The sequence below is a fragment of the Pinus tabuliformis genome, chromosome 6 (genome assembly GCF_031772625.1).
Source record: "Pinus tabuliformis cultivar Carrire ecotype Pingquan chromosome 6, CPIR1, whole genome shotgun sequence".
In the NCBI taxonomy this organism is placed as follows: domain Eukaryota; kingdom Viridiplantae; phylum Streptophyta; class Pinopsida; order Pinales; family Pinaceae; genus Pinus; species Pinus tabuliformis.
Window position 1 is genome coordinate 678,979,554 of NC_142292.1, and position 16,115 is coordinate 678,995,668.

Sequence of the window (16,115 nt, forward strand, 5' to 3'; positions counted from 1 at the left end):
GGCCCAACACATTTTCATGTCTTGATTTCTGAAATGAGGATGATGGTTATGTGTATATATACAGGCTGCATCAGGAGCTGTTCAATGCCAAATGGTAGACATGGTTCACCCAGGAGTTGTCTCCATGCACAAGGTTTTAATTAAATAAAACTCAGAATGGCTTAACTAGAAAACAATTTCTAAAGTTCTATATTTATATATTACATCCCAACCTTTTATAGTGGGACTTGATGTGCAGATTCCCCATTAGGTGTGGGATGTCCTCACATGTATATCTTGAAGAAAAAGTCTTTTATAACATTGGAAAAGATTATACATTGATCTGCCTGTGTAGGGCTTGCCTGAACTGCTTGACTTCTTTGACCATATATAACAGAAAAATGTATCTTTAATGTTCCTCCCTTAATAGAGATCAGCAACCATATTCGTGAAACTACCAAAAACTTACAGCTTTTCCATCATACCGAATATGAGTCAAGGAAGTTGGAACTTTGATTCTGAAGGATGTTTATAAAAATTGACAAACTAGAAAAAAGGGATATGTTTTCATGAATACCTATCAAAAATAATGTATACAAATTCATTTCACTCATCATGCCATTTGGATAAGAGGATGTAAACATGAAAGGCACCATACCCTTCCAACAGCTTCATCGTGACAACAAAGGAGGTCCTTTTTAATACAGGAATCATAATTTGTTTTATGAGCCTTGGTTATATTAGTAATTACTTTGAATCTTGCAATGAATGGCAGCGTTATGCCAAGCCCTTCAAAAGTTTGATCCTAACAACAAGTGAGGTCCTTCTAAATACTGGTATCATAATTTGTTTTTATGAACCTTGGTTTTGAGTCTTGCAAAAAAATGGTAGCATTATATTACATCTTTAATAGCATTTAGTATAGGAATGCATAGAGACTGATATGAAATGTGCTTGCAATTTAGACAATCAAAAGTTATCATTTGTGCACATTGACATCAATAATGTTATGAATCTCCTTCTCTAGTCAACAATTTTAAACCATATGCAGGATGTTTCCATCAGAGATTTGAGCAAAACTTCCAGGGCATATGAGAAATTAACTGTTCAATTTAACATCATTTGTAATGATTAGTTTTTTGATGTCTTGTACATGGGAAACGACCTTTTCTAAACTTGCAAGCAACAAGCAATTCACAAGCAACAATGTCTTCAACCAGCCCATCCTAATCAGAGTGTTGTAGATAGACAGCTATTTCTAGGGAATTAAACTTGTTAAAACAATGAGTTTTTTGTCTCCCAAGCATAAGTCCCCAAAACCATTCGGAACAAGCTTGGAGAAACTTAGAAATATTTTCATTGCTTCCTCAACAGAATTTCTCAGTTTAGAGTGGGTTCTCTTGAAGCTCATGGGAGGTATGTAAACTTGTTTCTTATAAAATTAAGCAAGTACAGAGTTGCAGCGTAAGTTACCAGAGAACAATAAATAAGTTAAAAGAAATATATCATTTAATATTCAGTCTTAGATTCACTATGACTAGTGGGGGTTAACTTGTTCCTAAACCTGGATCAAGTTCAAGTTCCCCTGCTCCAACTCACGATCTACCTCAAAATCCAAAACCTAAGACAAAGCCCTCTTCAACAAGTAGGAGCTAATATAGGGATGATGGATGGTGCCTACTTTGTAGGCAGGAACGAGCTTCTAGCATGGATCAATTCTGCCCTGCAACTCAATCTCTCCAAAATAGAGGAGGTAGTCAATAGTCAATACATACCCAATTCATTGTTATTGCCAGTATTTGAATGTTGAGATGTTAAAACATGATAGTAGCAGGATGCCATCATTGAACGATCATTTGTAAGGGATTCTGTATGTATCATTTGAGGGCCCAACACATTTTCATGTCTTGATTTCTGAAATGAGGATGATGGTTATGTGTATATATACAGGCTGCATCAGGAGCTGTTCAATGCGAAATGATAGACATGGTTCACCCAGGAGTTGTCTCCATGCACAAGGTTTTAATTAAATAAAACTCAGAATGGCTTAACTAGAAAACAATTTCTAAAGTTCTATATTTATAGATTACATCCCAACCTTTTATAGTGGGACTTGATGTGCAGATGCCCCATTAGGTGTGGGATGTCCTCACATGTATATCTTGAAGAAAAAGTCTTTTATAACATTGGAAAAGATTATACATTGATCTGCCTGTGCAGGGCTTGCCTGAACTGCTTGACTTCTTTGACCATATATAACAGAAAAATGTATCTTTATTGTTCCTCCCTTAATAGAGATCAGCAACCATATTCGTGAAACTACCAAAAACTTACAGCTTTTCCATCATACCGAATATGAGTCAAGGAAGTTGGAACTTTGATTCTGAAGGATGTTTATAAAAATTGACAAAGTAGAAAAAAGGGATATGTTTTCATGAATACCTATCAAAAATAATGTATACAAATTCATTTCTCATCATGCCATTTGGATAAGAGGATGTAAACATGAAAGGCACCATACCCTTCCAACAGCTTCATCGTGACAACAAAGGAGGTCCTTTTTAATACAGGAATCATAATTTGTTTTATGAGCCTTGGTTATATTAGTAATTCCTTTGAATCTTGCAATGAATGGCAGCATTATGCCAAGCCCTTCAAAAGTTTGATCCTAACAACAAATGAGGTCCTTCTAAATACTGGTATCATAATTTGTTTTTATGAACCTTGGTTTTGAGTCTTGCAAAAAAATGGTAGCATTATATTACATCTTTAATAGCATTTAGTATAGGAATGCATAGAGACTGATATGAAATGTGCTTGCAATTTACACAATCAAAAGTTATCATTTTGCACATTGACATCAATAATGTTATGAATCTCCTTCTCTAGTCAACAATTTTAAACCATATGCAGGATGTTTCCATCAGAGATTTGAGCAAAATTCCAGGGCATATGAGAAATTAACTGTTCAATTTAACATCATTTGTAATGATTAGTTTTTTGATGTCTTGTACATGGGAAACGACCTTTTCTAAACTTGCAAGCAACAAGCAATTCACAAGCAACAATGTCTTCAACCAGCCCATCCTAATCAGAGTGTTGTAGATAGACAGCTATTTCTAGGGAATTAAACTTGTTAAAACAATGAGTTTTTTGTCTCCCAAACATAAGTCCCCAAAACCATTCGGAACAAGCTTGGAGAAACTTAGAAATATTTCCATTGCTTCCTCAACAGAATTTCTCAGTTTAGAGTGGGTTCTCTTGAAGCTCATGGGAGGTATGTAAACTTGTTGCTTATAAAATTAAGCAAGTACAGAGTTGCAACGTAAGTTACCAGAGAACAATAAATAAGTTAAAAGAAATATATCATTTAATATTCAGTGTTAGATTCACTATGACTAGTGGGGGTTAAATTGTTCCTAAACCTGGATCAAGTTCAAGTTCCCCTGCTCCAACTCACGATCTACCTCAAAATCCAAAACCTAAGACAAAGCCCTCTTCAACAAGTAGGAGCTAATATAGGGATGGTGGATGGTGCCTACTTTGTATGCAGGAACGAGCTTCTAGCATGGATCAATTCTGCCCTGCAACTCAATCTCTCCAAAATAGAGGAGGTAGTCAATAGTCAATACATACCCAATCCATTGTTATTGCCAGTATTTGAATGTTGAGATGTTAAAACATGATAGTAGCAAGATGCCATCATTGAACGATCATTTGTAAGGGATTCTGTATGTATCATTTGAGGGCCCAACACATTTTCATGTCTTGATTTCTGAAATGAGGATGATGGTTATGTGTATATATACAGGCTGCATCAGGAGCTGTTCAATGCCAAATGATAGACATGGTTCACCGAGGAGTTGTCTCCATGCACAAGGTTTTAATTAAATAAAACTCAGAATGGCTTAATTAGAAAACAATTTCTAAAGTTCTATATTTATAGATTAAATCCCAACCTTTTATAGTGGGACTTGATGTGCAGATGCCCCATTAGGTGTGGGATGTCCTCACATGTATATCTTGAAGAAAAAGTCTTTTATAACATTGGAAAAGATTATACATTGATCTGCCTGTGCAGGGCTTGCCTGAACTGCTTGACTTCTTTGAACATATATAACAGAAAAATGTATCTTTATTGTTCCTCCCTTAATAGAGATCAGCAACCATATTCGTGAAACTACCAAAAACTTACAGCTTTTCCATCATACCGAATATGAGTCAAGGAAGTTGGAACTTTGATTCTGAAGGATGTTTATAAAAATTGACAAAGTAGAAAGAAGGGATATGTTTTCATGAATACCTATCAAAAATAATGTAGACAAATTCATTTCTCATCATGCCATTTGGATAAGAGGATGTAAACATGAAAGGCACCATACCCTTCCAACAGCTTCATCGTGACAACAAAGGAGGTCCTTTTTAATACAGGAATCATAATTTGTTTTATGAGCCTTGGTTATATTAGTAATTCCTTTGAATCTTGCAATGAATGGCAGCATTATGCCAAGCCCTTCAAAAGTTTGATCCTAACAACAAATGAGGTCCTTCTAAATACTGGTATCATAATTTGTTTTTATGAACCTTGGTTTTGAGTCTTGCAAAAAAACGGTAGCATTATATTACATCTTTAATAGCATTTAGTATAGGAATGCATAGAGACTGATATGAAATGTGCTTGCAATTTACACAATCAAAAGTTATCATTTTGCACATTGACATCAATAATGTTATGAATCTCATTCTCTAGTCAACAATTTTAAACCATATGCAGGATGTTTCCATCAGAGATTTGAGCAAAAATTCCAGGGCATATGAGAAATTGACTGTTCAATTTAACATCATTTGTAATGATTAGTTTTTTGATGTCTTGTACATGGGAAACGACCCTTTCTAAACTTGCACGCAACAAGCAATTCACAAGCAACAATGTCTTCAACCAGCCCATCTTAATCAGAGTGTTGTAGATAGACAGCTATTTCTAGGGAATTAAACTTGTTAAAACAATGAGTTTTTTGTCTCCCAAACATAAGTCCCCAAAACCATTCGGAACAAGCTTGGAGAAACTTAGAAATATTTCCATTGCTTCCTCAACAGAATTTCTCAGTTTAGAGTGGGTTCTCTTGAAGCTCATGGGAGGTAAGTAAACTTGTTGCTTATAATATTAAGCAAGTACAGAGTTGCAACGTAAGTTACCAGAGACCAATAAATAAGTTAAAAGAAATATATCATTTAATATTCAGTGTTAGATTCACTATGACTAGTGGGGGTTAAATTGTTCCTAAACCTGGATCAAGTTCAGGTTCCCCTGCTCCAACTCACGATCTACCTCAAAATCCAAAACCTAAGACAAAGCCCTCTTCAACAAGTAGGAGCTAATATAGGGATGATGGATGGTGCCTACTTTGTAGGCAGGAACGAGCTTCTAGCATGGATCAATTCTGCCCTGCAGCTCAATCTCTCCAAAATAGAGGAGGTAGTCAATAGTCAATACATACCCAATTCATTGTTATTGCCAGTATTTGAATGTTGAGATGTTAAAACATGATAGTAGCAGGATGCCATCATTGAACGATCATTTGTAATGGATTCCGTATGTATCATTTGAGGGCCCAACACATTTTCATGTCTTGATTTCTGAAATGAGGATGATGGTTATGTGTATATATACAGGCTGCATCAGGAGTTGTTCAATGCCAAATGATAGACATGGTTCACCCAAGAGTTGTCTCCGTGCACAAGGTTTTAATTAAATAAAACTCAGAATGGCTTAACTAGAAAACAATTTCTAAAGTTCTATATTTATAGATTACATCCCAACCTTTTATAGTGGGACTTGATGTGCAGATGCCCCATTAGGTGTGGGATGTCCTCACATGTATATCTTGAAGAAAAAGTCTTTTATAACATTGGAAAAGATTATACATTGATCTTCCTGTACAGGGATTGCCTGAACTGCTTGACTTCTTTGACCATATATAACAAAAAAATGTATCTTTACTGTTCCTCCCTTAATAGAGATCAGCAACCATATTCGTGAAACTACCAAAAATTTATAGCTTTTCCATCATACCGAATATGAGTCAAGGAAGTTGGAACTTTGATTCTGAAGGATGTTTATAAAAATTGACAAAGTAGAAAAAAGGGATATGTTTTCATGAATACCTATCAAAAATAATGTAGACAAATTCATTTCACTCATCATGCCATTTGGATAAGAGGATGTAAACATAAAAGGCACCATACCCTTCCAACAGCTTCATTGTGACAACAAAGGAGGTCATTTTTAATACAGGAATCATAATTTGTTTTATGAGCCTTGGTTATATTATAAATTCCTTTGAATCTTGCAATGAATGGCAGCATTATGCCAAGCCCTTCAAAAGTTTGATCCTAACAACAAATGAGGTCCTTCTAAATACTGGTATCATAATTTGTTTTTATGAACCTTGGTTTTGAGTCTTGCAAAAAAACAGTAGCATTATATTACATCTTTAATAGCATTTAGTATAGGAATGCATAGAGATTGATATGAAATGTGCTTGCAATTTACACAATCAAAAGTTATCATTTGTGCACATTGACATCAATAATGTTATGAATCTCATTCTCTAGTCAACAATTTTAAACCATATGCAAGATGTTTCCATCAGAGATTTGAGCAAAACTTCCAGGGCATATGAGAAATTAACTGTTCAATTTAACATCATTTGTAATGATTAGTTTTTTGATGTCTTGTACATGGGAAATGACCCTTTCTAAACTTGCAAGCAACAAGCAATTCACAAGCAACAATGTCTTCAACCAGCCCATCCTAATCAGAGTGTTGTAGATAGACAGCTATTTCTAGGGAATTAAACTTGTTAAAACAATGAGATTTTTGTCTCCCAAACATAAGTCCCCAAAACCATTCGGAACAAGCTTGGAGAAACTTAGAAATATTTCCATTGCTTCCTCAACAGAATTTATCAGTTTAGAGTGGGTTCTCTTGAAGCTCATGGGAGGTATGTAAACTTGTTGCTTATAATATTAAGCAAGTACAGAGTTGCAGCGTAAGTTACCAGAGAACAATAAATAAGTTAAAGGAAATATATCATTTAATATTCAGTGTTAGATTCACTATGACTAGTGGGGGTTATGAGTTTGTGAAGGACCTGGAAATGAATGATTAAGAAGCTTAACATGGCTCTCTGAATTAGTGAATGAATCCTGCTAAGAAAATGACCAACTTGTGAATCGAATTTGGATGAAAGCATTCTAGTAGCTACATATCAGAAAGGTTCATGTAACAGGTAAGGAGATTAACCAAACGAATATCCTTTATTGACCAAAATTGTTTACAATACATTCACATAATTAAAATTTGATCAAATTTTGAAATTCACAAAAATTACTTTCCATCTTATTTACATGAAACCATTACACCAGAGGCACTCTGAAAATGCCTCCATTTTTACATAAAGGAATCGGAACCTGATCACTTGAATTTCTCCAATTGAGTCCAGACTCCCTGGCGCCAACCTTCTCAGTTTGGGTCATTTTCCTAGCATATCTCTACCATTATATGGAAAATGTTGAAAACCAAACAACCACCAACTCTCATCTTCTATCAAATCCTCGATTTTTATTGTGGATATCTCTGCTTTGACGGACATCTAACAGTGTTGTTTGATTATAAGAATTAAAGTCGAGTACTCTTAATTTCTCCAGCAATTTCGCAGGTTCTTCCCATACATCATCCAAAATTAAGGGAAACCTCTTTGTCTGCATGCTCTGATTCACCCATCCTTTTCACCTCGTGTAAAAGACAGACTGTGAAACAATCTACCTAAGTAATGGACCATTAAATTCAAAATTTAAAATCAATACCTGTGAAAACAATAAGATCTGGCTGCTCTGCTTTAATCATCCTCTTGACAAAAGCAGTAGTATTGAGGTCTGAACATGTGGAAACTTGACTGGGAAACACGTCCAAGCATTTCATGCTTTGACCATCTGCATAATGCATGTCTGCCACCTGCCAAAAAAACCCAAAGGAATTCATATCCCAAATTCAGACTGCAATTCATACATCAAAGAAAGAGAGCGAGATACAAAATGTTACAGCATTTCTGTTTGAACACCTATTAAACAATAAAAAGGAATGTGTAAACATTTCAGAATGGTTGCAACAACAACATGGCATAGCAGTAGGTATACCTGCAAAATTTTGAACTGCCCATTAGTGTTCTGAAACCGGAGAGGGGGCAAGGGCACTGATTTGGCTGTGGCTGTTGAAAACACCCAGGTAGCTGTAGTGGAAAGAATAAGAATAAAGAATAAGAAAGCTTTCGCCAACAGAGAACGAGAATGCCGAGGAGCCATGAAATGAGTGACCACAAAGTAGAGCGATCAAGTGAAGAACTGGTGTGAATATTCGGCTGACTGTGTACCATGGCTTTTTTGTCACCTTCTTCACTGCTGAATGGATGGACGGCTCTCCTCACCACACCCTACCATCTTCGTCAAGGGACATGATCCGCTTCATAGATCTCCCTGATGTTCAGATCGAAGGGGATCGAGGCACCTCAGATTGCTGTCCTCTCTCATCCATTCACAGACGCTTGGCCTCTCTTCGCTGACTCTTGGTTTTTAAAAAGGGCGGATGATCTAATGGTTGGAGTTTATTCCATCATCTAATAATCGATCTAAGGGCTCATAACGAGACACCGCAGCACGGAGGGGAGTTTCTCTCAGAGGGAACGCCTTACGGTGTAAATATATGTGTTATTTAGGTTAATGCCATTTGATTATATATAAAATTAAATTATTATCATTATTAATAAATATATAATATTATTATTCTAACAAATTCATTTTCCCCACCGTTCGATGCCCCCCACCGTTTCAACCCGCTGCCGATAACCACATCACTCCCGGGTTACCTGCTGCTCCGAGGTTTTCTCCGTTCCGAGGTTCTGCTAGCTGGCACCATGGAAGACCTAGAGGTTGTCGACTACTCCGAAGATCCGCTAAGCGGGGTCTCCATCTGGCGTACCCCCTCCTCCAGCTCACGAGGTATGTTTTTACTGGCTCCCCAGATGATTTTGTTGTTTTTTCTGTCGGAGGCTCCCCGCAACCTCCCGTTATTCTCCCGGATATTCCCCCCTCTTGGCCTGCTCTGTCTACCCCCCCCCCCTCTCGCCGGCCTCCCTAGGGTTTGTAGCGGGTTGCCTAAACCCTAACCCTAGCTCCTCACAGACTGATGCGTATCAATGGCCCTTACCTGATCCCGCTCCATCATCGAATCCCGCCCCCCTCTCCGGCACTCTATCTGGTTGTTTCACCTCTATCCCCCCTCTATCGGACCCCCTCCCCCTTTCTGGTCCTCTCCCCCCTCCCTCCGCACCCTTCGCAGATCCTCCCCTCAGTCTTGCCCCTCCCCCCGTTACCTCCCACCCCTTGCCTCCTCCGCCGAGATCTGGTCTGGGGAAAAAACCTCGTTGCTTCAAATCCAGAGAGGCGGACACCTTCCTCCGGCTCGAAGAGGACATTCAGTGGAGCGACATCATGGAATTTGCTGACAGGGTACTGGTGGGTCGCATCAGACGCCGAAATTACTCAGCTGCATGTTTAAAGGCTTGGGATACAGAAGTTTGGGGACAACACTTGGTTGACATTCCCTTCGTGCAAACCTTTGTGAGGGGATGGTTTGCATTACGTTTCGCACGCGCTGATCACACTAATTGGGTACTCTCCTCTTACTGGCATTTTGAGCATGCTCCGGTACTTCTGAAGCGCTGGACTCCCATGTTCGATCCGGCTACGGAACAGATCGGAATTGGCCCCACTTGGATCAGACTACCAGGCCTACCTCTGCAATATTGGTCCGAAGACATTTTTCGTAGAATTGGCAATGCAATTGGGAGCTACATGGATTATGATAAGTCATATCTCCACACAGGCATGATGGCATACGCGCGGATCCTCATCAATCTGGATACCAGGGGGGGACTTCTGGAATATATTACTATACAATGGAGGGACTTCTCCAGGAAGTAGATAATAGATTATGAGGGTATCCCCTACAGATGTCGCCGCTGCCACAAGGTTGGACACCTCTACCGTGACTGTCCACTTCTGAGAAAAGGGCCGGTATCAGCTCAGGGTGCTGCTCAGGATCGCCCCTCCACTCCTCCTAATCCAGCACCATCTGCGGCCCCTGCGGAGACCCAGGTACATCAAGAAGCTGCTCCTTCCAATCAGCCTGGGACACTGGCGGAGGAACCTGCCCATGCTTCGCCTGATCCTGCCCCAGAAGCTCCTGTTCCGGCGGTCGATGATACACCGGGTATGTCAGCTGTCTCATCCCTTTCTATGCTCTCTTCTCTGCATGATCTGGATACATCTGAGACACTGCATCAGGCTTACACTACCACTCCTCCCGCATTTGCATCTGCCTCCCTACACTGCCCCATTCCCCCCCCTTCCCCCTGCGAGGCGCCTTGTCCACCATCTCTCCCCCCGATGGCGACCATTCCAGGAACCATCTCCCCGATACTCCCTCCATCCCCGGACTAAAGCTGCTGGTACTGATGCTATTGGGCTAGTCATCGATCCTTCCCCCTCTCAACATAAGCTCCCGTGAGGCCGACCCTCACGCCTCTCTAAAGCTAGACATGTGGCAGATTCATAAGTCGCTCTTGGTCAACAACAGACCATCTTCAGGGCCTTTAGAGCAAAAAGCCCTTCACCTCACCCGTCATGAAGATCCTATCCTTCAACTGCAGAGGGTTCGCTAGTACACCCAAAAAACTAGCCCTTCGAAGACTCGTCTCCCTTTCATTTTTAGACATCATCTTTCTGCAAGAAACGCTCTGTAATGCAGACTCCCTCATCCCATCCCTTGAGGCCTGGCTTCCCAACTGGACCTTCAACGCCATCGATGCATCTAGAAGATCGGGGGACCTTACTATTGGAATCAATAACAGAGCGCTGAAGGTTATAAACACCTGGGGTGGCAGGGTGTTCATAGGCATCCATGCCTACATTCAGTCTATGGAATCAGTGCTCAGACTCATTAATGTATATGGCCCATGTTCTGAGAGAGAAACCTTCTGGCACTCTTTCCTAAACTCTTCTCTCCTTCAACAGGATAACATTATCCTGGGAGGGGACTTGAACTTCACATTAGGCTTCAGTGAAACATGGGGTCATGCTGCCAGGACTGACCCATTCTCGGATACCATATCCACCTTACTGGAGGAGCACCACTGGATTGATACCCCCATGACAAAATTGCAATATACATGGACAAACAACAGGAGTGGAGACCAGAGCCTAGCCAGAAGACTCAATAGATTCCTTATTAAAGAATCCCTCCACAACAGGATTGCTCGCATTAGACAATGGGTGGGATCTGGTGGCATATCGGACCACAGACCAATATACTTGGAATTCTCAGATATTCATAAAAAGATAAAAAGCCCTTTCAAGTTTAACTCCTCCTAGCTGAAAGACCCATCCTATATATTGTTGGTCACAGAATACTGGCAGAGCCACCCCATCGAGGAGGAGGCTCACTTCACTGAGGGTTTCATCAGGAAATTATCGGATCTCAAAAGGATCTCTAAGGACTGGGCACACCAAAAGAGACTCCGTGACGATCATGCCCTGAGGGAAGCTGAGGATTTCATTGTTGCTCACGAAGAAGAGGATGGTGGCATCTTTCCATCCCAAGAAAGAAAGGACTTATATATGTCACACATTCTTAAGAGATCCCAGATTCTGAAGGACAGGGAGGAAAGCTGGAGACTCCGCAGCCAAGCCATTTGGCTCGCGGAAGGAGACAACAACACCCGTTTCTATCACAGATTTGCCAACGGGAGAAAGGCTATCGATACTATATGGGAACTGAAAGATGAACATGATCGCTTGGTCACCTCCCAGAGGCACCTTACTCAGCTCGCCACTGACCATTTCAGGAACATATATAAAGCTCCCCGGGAAGCAAACATACTCGATATTATGAGAGTGGCTGAAAAATTCCCCAGATTTTTTGACCCAGAGGAACAGGATGAGCTCACTAAGGAGGTGACATTAGCTGAGCTAGAAGCAACTATCAAATGGTTCAGAAAGGATAAAATTCCAGGCCCCGATGGTTGGACCATTGAATTCTACATTACCTTTTTCGACTTGCTAGCCAATGACCTCTTGAAAGTCATTGAACTTAGCAGACAATCGGGCAGGATCTCCTCAGCCATCAAATCCACCTTCATTGCCCTCATCCCCAAATCGGATCAGCCGGCTTCCTTCAATGACTTCCGCCCCATCTCTCTCTGTAACTGTTTATATAAGATCATTGCAAAGATAATCGCCAACCGTCTGAAGCCTATTTTATCCCGACATATCTCATCTGAGCAATTTGCCTTCCTTGACCACCGGCAGATTCATGAAGCCATTGCCACTTCCCAGGAACTCCTCCACTCCCTCCATACTAAAAAGCTCAAGGGACTGATCCTCAAGGTCGACCTAGCTAAAGCATTTGACAGAGTAAACTGGTTATACATCAGACTACTCTTGACTCACCTGGGTTTCCCTTACCCATATATTAAATGGACCATGAGCTGCATTACTAATGTTGCCTACAGTGTTCTTCTCAATGGAGAAGCCACTCCTTTCTTTACTTCGGAAAGAGGTCTCAGACAGGGTTGCCCCCTCTCCCCTCTTCTATTCCTTCTGATTATGGAAGGCTTGAGTCGACTGATCACATCCACCAAAGATAGACTACAGCTCTCCAGAATATGCATATCCAATGACTTCCATCTCACTCACCTTCTGTTTGTGGACAACATACTCATCTTCCTCAATGGAGGTTTGCGTGACACCTCTACACTTCACAATATTTTTCTGCTCTTTCAGCTTGCTACGGGTATGTTGATCAATGATAGCAAATCCACAATAACGACCGAGGGTTGTACACTCCACGAAGTTACTTTTGCAAGTTAGCGATTTCCCTTCACCTCAACTAGGCTATCCGAGGGTATCAAGTACTTGGGGTACAGGCTAAAACCCCTCGGATACAAGATTGCAGATTGGACATGGCTGCTTGCAAAAGTAGAAAAGAGACTCCATATCTGGTATCATAAATACCTCTCCAGAGCTAGGCGCCTCATTCTCATTAAAGCAGTCATCGAAGCCACGCCAGTATACTGGATGACACTGGCTTGGATCCCCCGTGGAGTACTTAATAGACTGCAGAGCATTTGCACCAGATTCTTATGGAATGGACAAAAACCTGGGAGAATTTTTGCATGGGTGAAATGGGATGCCATAGCCAGACCTAAGCGATGGGGTGGATGGGGCATCAAACGCCTTGAACTATTCGCAAAAGCCCTTTCTGCTAAACGGGGCTGGCTACTTCTCACATCAAACAGCCTCTGGACTCGGGTGGCACAAGCCAAATACATCAGACCCCTCCATCTCATGGACTGGTTCCGACAACACCACCGCCCTGGCCCCAACATCTCAAACATATGGAAGGTCGTTTTACTCTCTCTGCCTCTTCTCAGGGATGGTATCACTTGGCGCATTAAGAGTGGCCTCAACGTGAGAATTGGTTTGGACCCCTGGGTCGGTTGCGGTAACCTACACAGACTCTCTGATGACCTACTCAGACACCTACAAGACAGGGGAATTACCCACATTAACCATATTGGGGACAATGCTAATACTGGTTTCCTATATCAGGCCTGGCACACACCGGAGGCCTTGGGCATTCCGATACAGTGGCAACCTGAATGGATCGCATTCACAGAGGCCCTCACTCAGGCCAACATCATATTAACGGAAGGACCCGGCGAACTCATATGGGCTATTGCTAAACACGGTCACTATACTCCTAAAGAAGGATACCTGAAGCTCATGGAACCGTATAAGCCTCCGGACATACACCCTTGTGAGAACCTGATTTGGAAGCTTCAGGCTGCGCCCCGATGCCGCTTACTTATGTGGAATATCATTCACGAAAAATTACCCACGGGATCAAATCTCCTGAAGAGATCTTTCCACGGCCCCTTCAGATGCCATTTATGCTGCTGTGAAGAAGAGAGCACTGATCATCTCTTCATCCGCTGCTCAGTCACTCAAACGTTCTGGCACAACATATCTGCTCATATTCCTGAACACAAGGATTGGATTGGCACCACCTGCAAGGAAGCCTGGAGCACATGGACCAGAGACCATGCGAGCAAACTCACAAATTTACCCCTCCTTGTTTGCTGGGCCATTTGGATCGCGCGTAATCGCATCATCTTCGAAAATCGCCTCCCAAACTGGCCATCCATTCTGAGCCACACCATCGCTGATTACAACTTACTTCCTTCGACTGAGAAGCACAGACCAGCTCGCAGTATTGCTCCCCCCATCATCGATCGAACAAAACCTTGGGCCCTCTTTGATGGCTCTGCCTAGGAAAACGGCTGCGGTGGGGGTGCTATCCTATACCTGAATGATTCCCACTACTTCAAGATTCAAATCAAATACCATATGGGCACAAATAACTTCTCTGAACTCAGCACAGCCAAGCATATTATATATTTTGCGATACAAAAACAATGCAGACACCTACAACTATTTGGCGACTCACAGATTGTTTGCAATTGGATAAATTCTACAGCCCATTGCTATACTTATTCTTTGAGAAATATCCTTGACGAAGCTAAAAGACTGATCTCATCTTTTGTTTCTTTTGACTGTCGTCACATCTACAGGGAGCAGAACGAAGAAGCGGACAAACTGTCTAAAGAAGCAGCGAACAACAATCTAGAGCAATGGCAGATACAGGAACAGATTGATGGATCCATCCATCAATACTACCACCGGCCCTATATAGATCAGCACATGAATGGGCCACCAACCCATCCATAACATTATACATGTTTTTGGTTATCTTTTTTGTAATATGGATACATATGCTACTGTTTATCATGACTGTTACAGTGCTCCCTGCGTGGAGTAAGTTATTTTGGTTTTTAAAATCCTGTATATATATCATAGTGACTCCCTGCGTGGAGATCTAGAACACACAGGTAAAATTTTGATGAACTCTGGCTGGCCAAAGGCCACATATGGATATGCAACATGCATCTGCAAAATGTGATTTCTCCCTTTTAATAGAAATTACGACTTTTTCCTAATGGAAAAAAAAACAAATTAATTTAATTGATTACTTATTAAATAAATAAATATATAATAATATTATTATTAAAAAAATAATTATAATATTATTATTAAAAAAATAATTTAATTTATTTTAATTAATAAATGGATAATAATAAAAAATAAAAAAATTATATATTTAATTTATTTGTTTTAAAAATTTATATAATTTTTCCTTAATAAAATAAATTTTAAATTTTAAATTTTCTAACAATTTAATAAAGCTCTATTAATTTATTATTTAAAAAAAAATTGCAAACCTTACATTACATATAAAAGATTAACGATTAAAAATCAAATATAAAATATATAATAAATTTATATATATACGAAATATAGAAAATCAATTTATAAACAACAACAGCAAGGGCTATCAAGAAAATAACCTCTAAATTCTAAAGGGATAATGATGTTGATTATAAATAATTATTCATAATAGAAATTAAAATTAATAAATAAATTACTTAACCAATATTATATTTTCCAGCATGGTTCTATATATTACTTAACTAATATTATATTTTCCAGCATGGGTTCTGAGGCTCGGTGAAAAAGTTAAACACGTATTCTATATATACTTCGGTGAAAGAATTCTGAGGCTCGGTGAAAGAGTTAAAAACATAGTCTATATATTCTTGGCATATATTCTTACTCTATATATATTCTTCGCATATATTCTTAAACACTGTGATGCCCCTCGTGAGGTGTTAATGTTGGTAAATTAGTAAATTTAGCTGTGAGATAAACTCTGTTTGATGAAATATAAAGACTCTGTTGTTAGTATTGTTAACCATTATGATAATTAATTGTGTTATCATTATTCAATTTGGGTATATGATTAATTGTGGTTAATCACTGTGGAGGTGGTTAAATAAAAAAAAAACCTAACTACCTTCAGGAGGCAGTTGAGACCCCAGGAGGAAAAAGGGGAAAATGCC

General features: G+C 39.9%; 1 protein-coding gene across 1 annotated transcript; it reads right to left on the bottom strand.

Moving 5' to 3' along the window:
* Positions 1-7,499: 7,499 nt before the first annotated feature.
* Positions 7,500-8,406, bottom strand: LOC149260469 (putative inactive purple acid phosphatase 29). Its single transcript, XM_089380087.1, has 3 exons — positions 8,179-8,406; positions 7,849-7,996; positions 7,500-7,752 (listed from the first exon to the last, which is right to left on the bottom strand). The coding sequence occupies exons 1-3, from the start codon at positions 8,341-8,343 to the stop codon at positions 7,715-7,717; spliced, it is 351 nt and encodes a 116-aa protein (XP_089236213.1). The 5' UTR covers positions 8,344-8,406; the 3' UTR covers positions 7,500-7,714.
* Positions 8,407-16,115: the final 7,709 nt, after the last annotated feature.

What these genes read in the sequence shown, in the direction of transcription:
- LOC149260469 (XM_089380087.1), bottom strand. Translation starts at nt 8,343, where the DNA reads ATGGCTCCTCGGCATTCTCGTTCTCTGTTGGCGAAAGCTTTCTTATTC. An exon ending in GGCAGTTCAAAATTTTGCAG is followed by an intron (nt 7,997 to 8,178) that starts GTATACCTACTG and finishes TTTTTTTGGCAG; the next exon opens with GTGGCAGACATGCATTATGC. An exon ending in AGATCTTATTGTTTTCACAG is followed by an intron (nt 7,753 to 7,848) that starts GTATTGATTTTA and finishes TGGGTGAATCAG; the next exon opens with AGCATGCAGACAAAGAGGTT.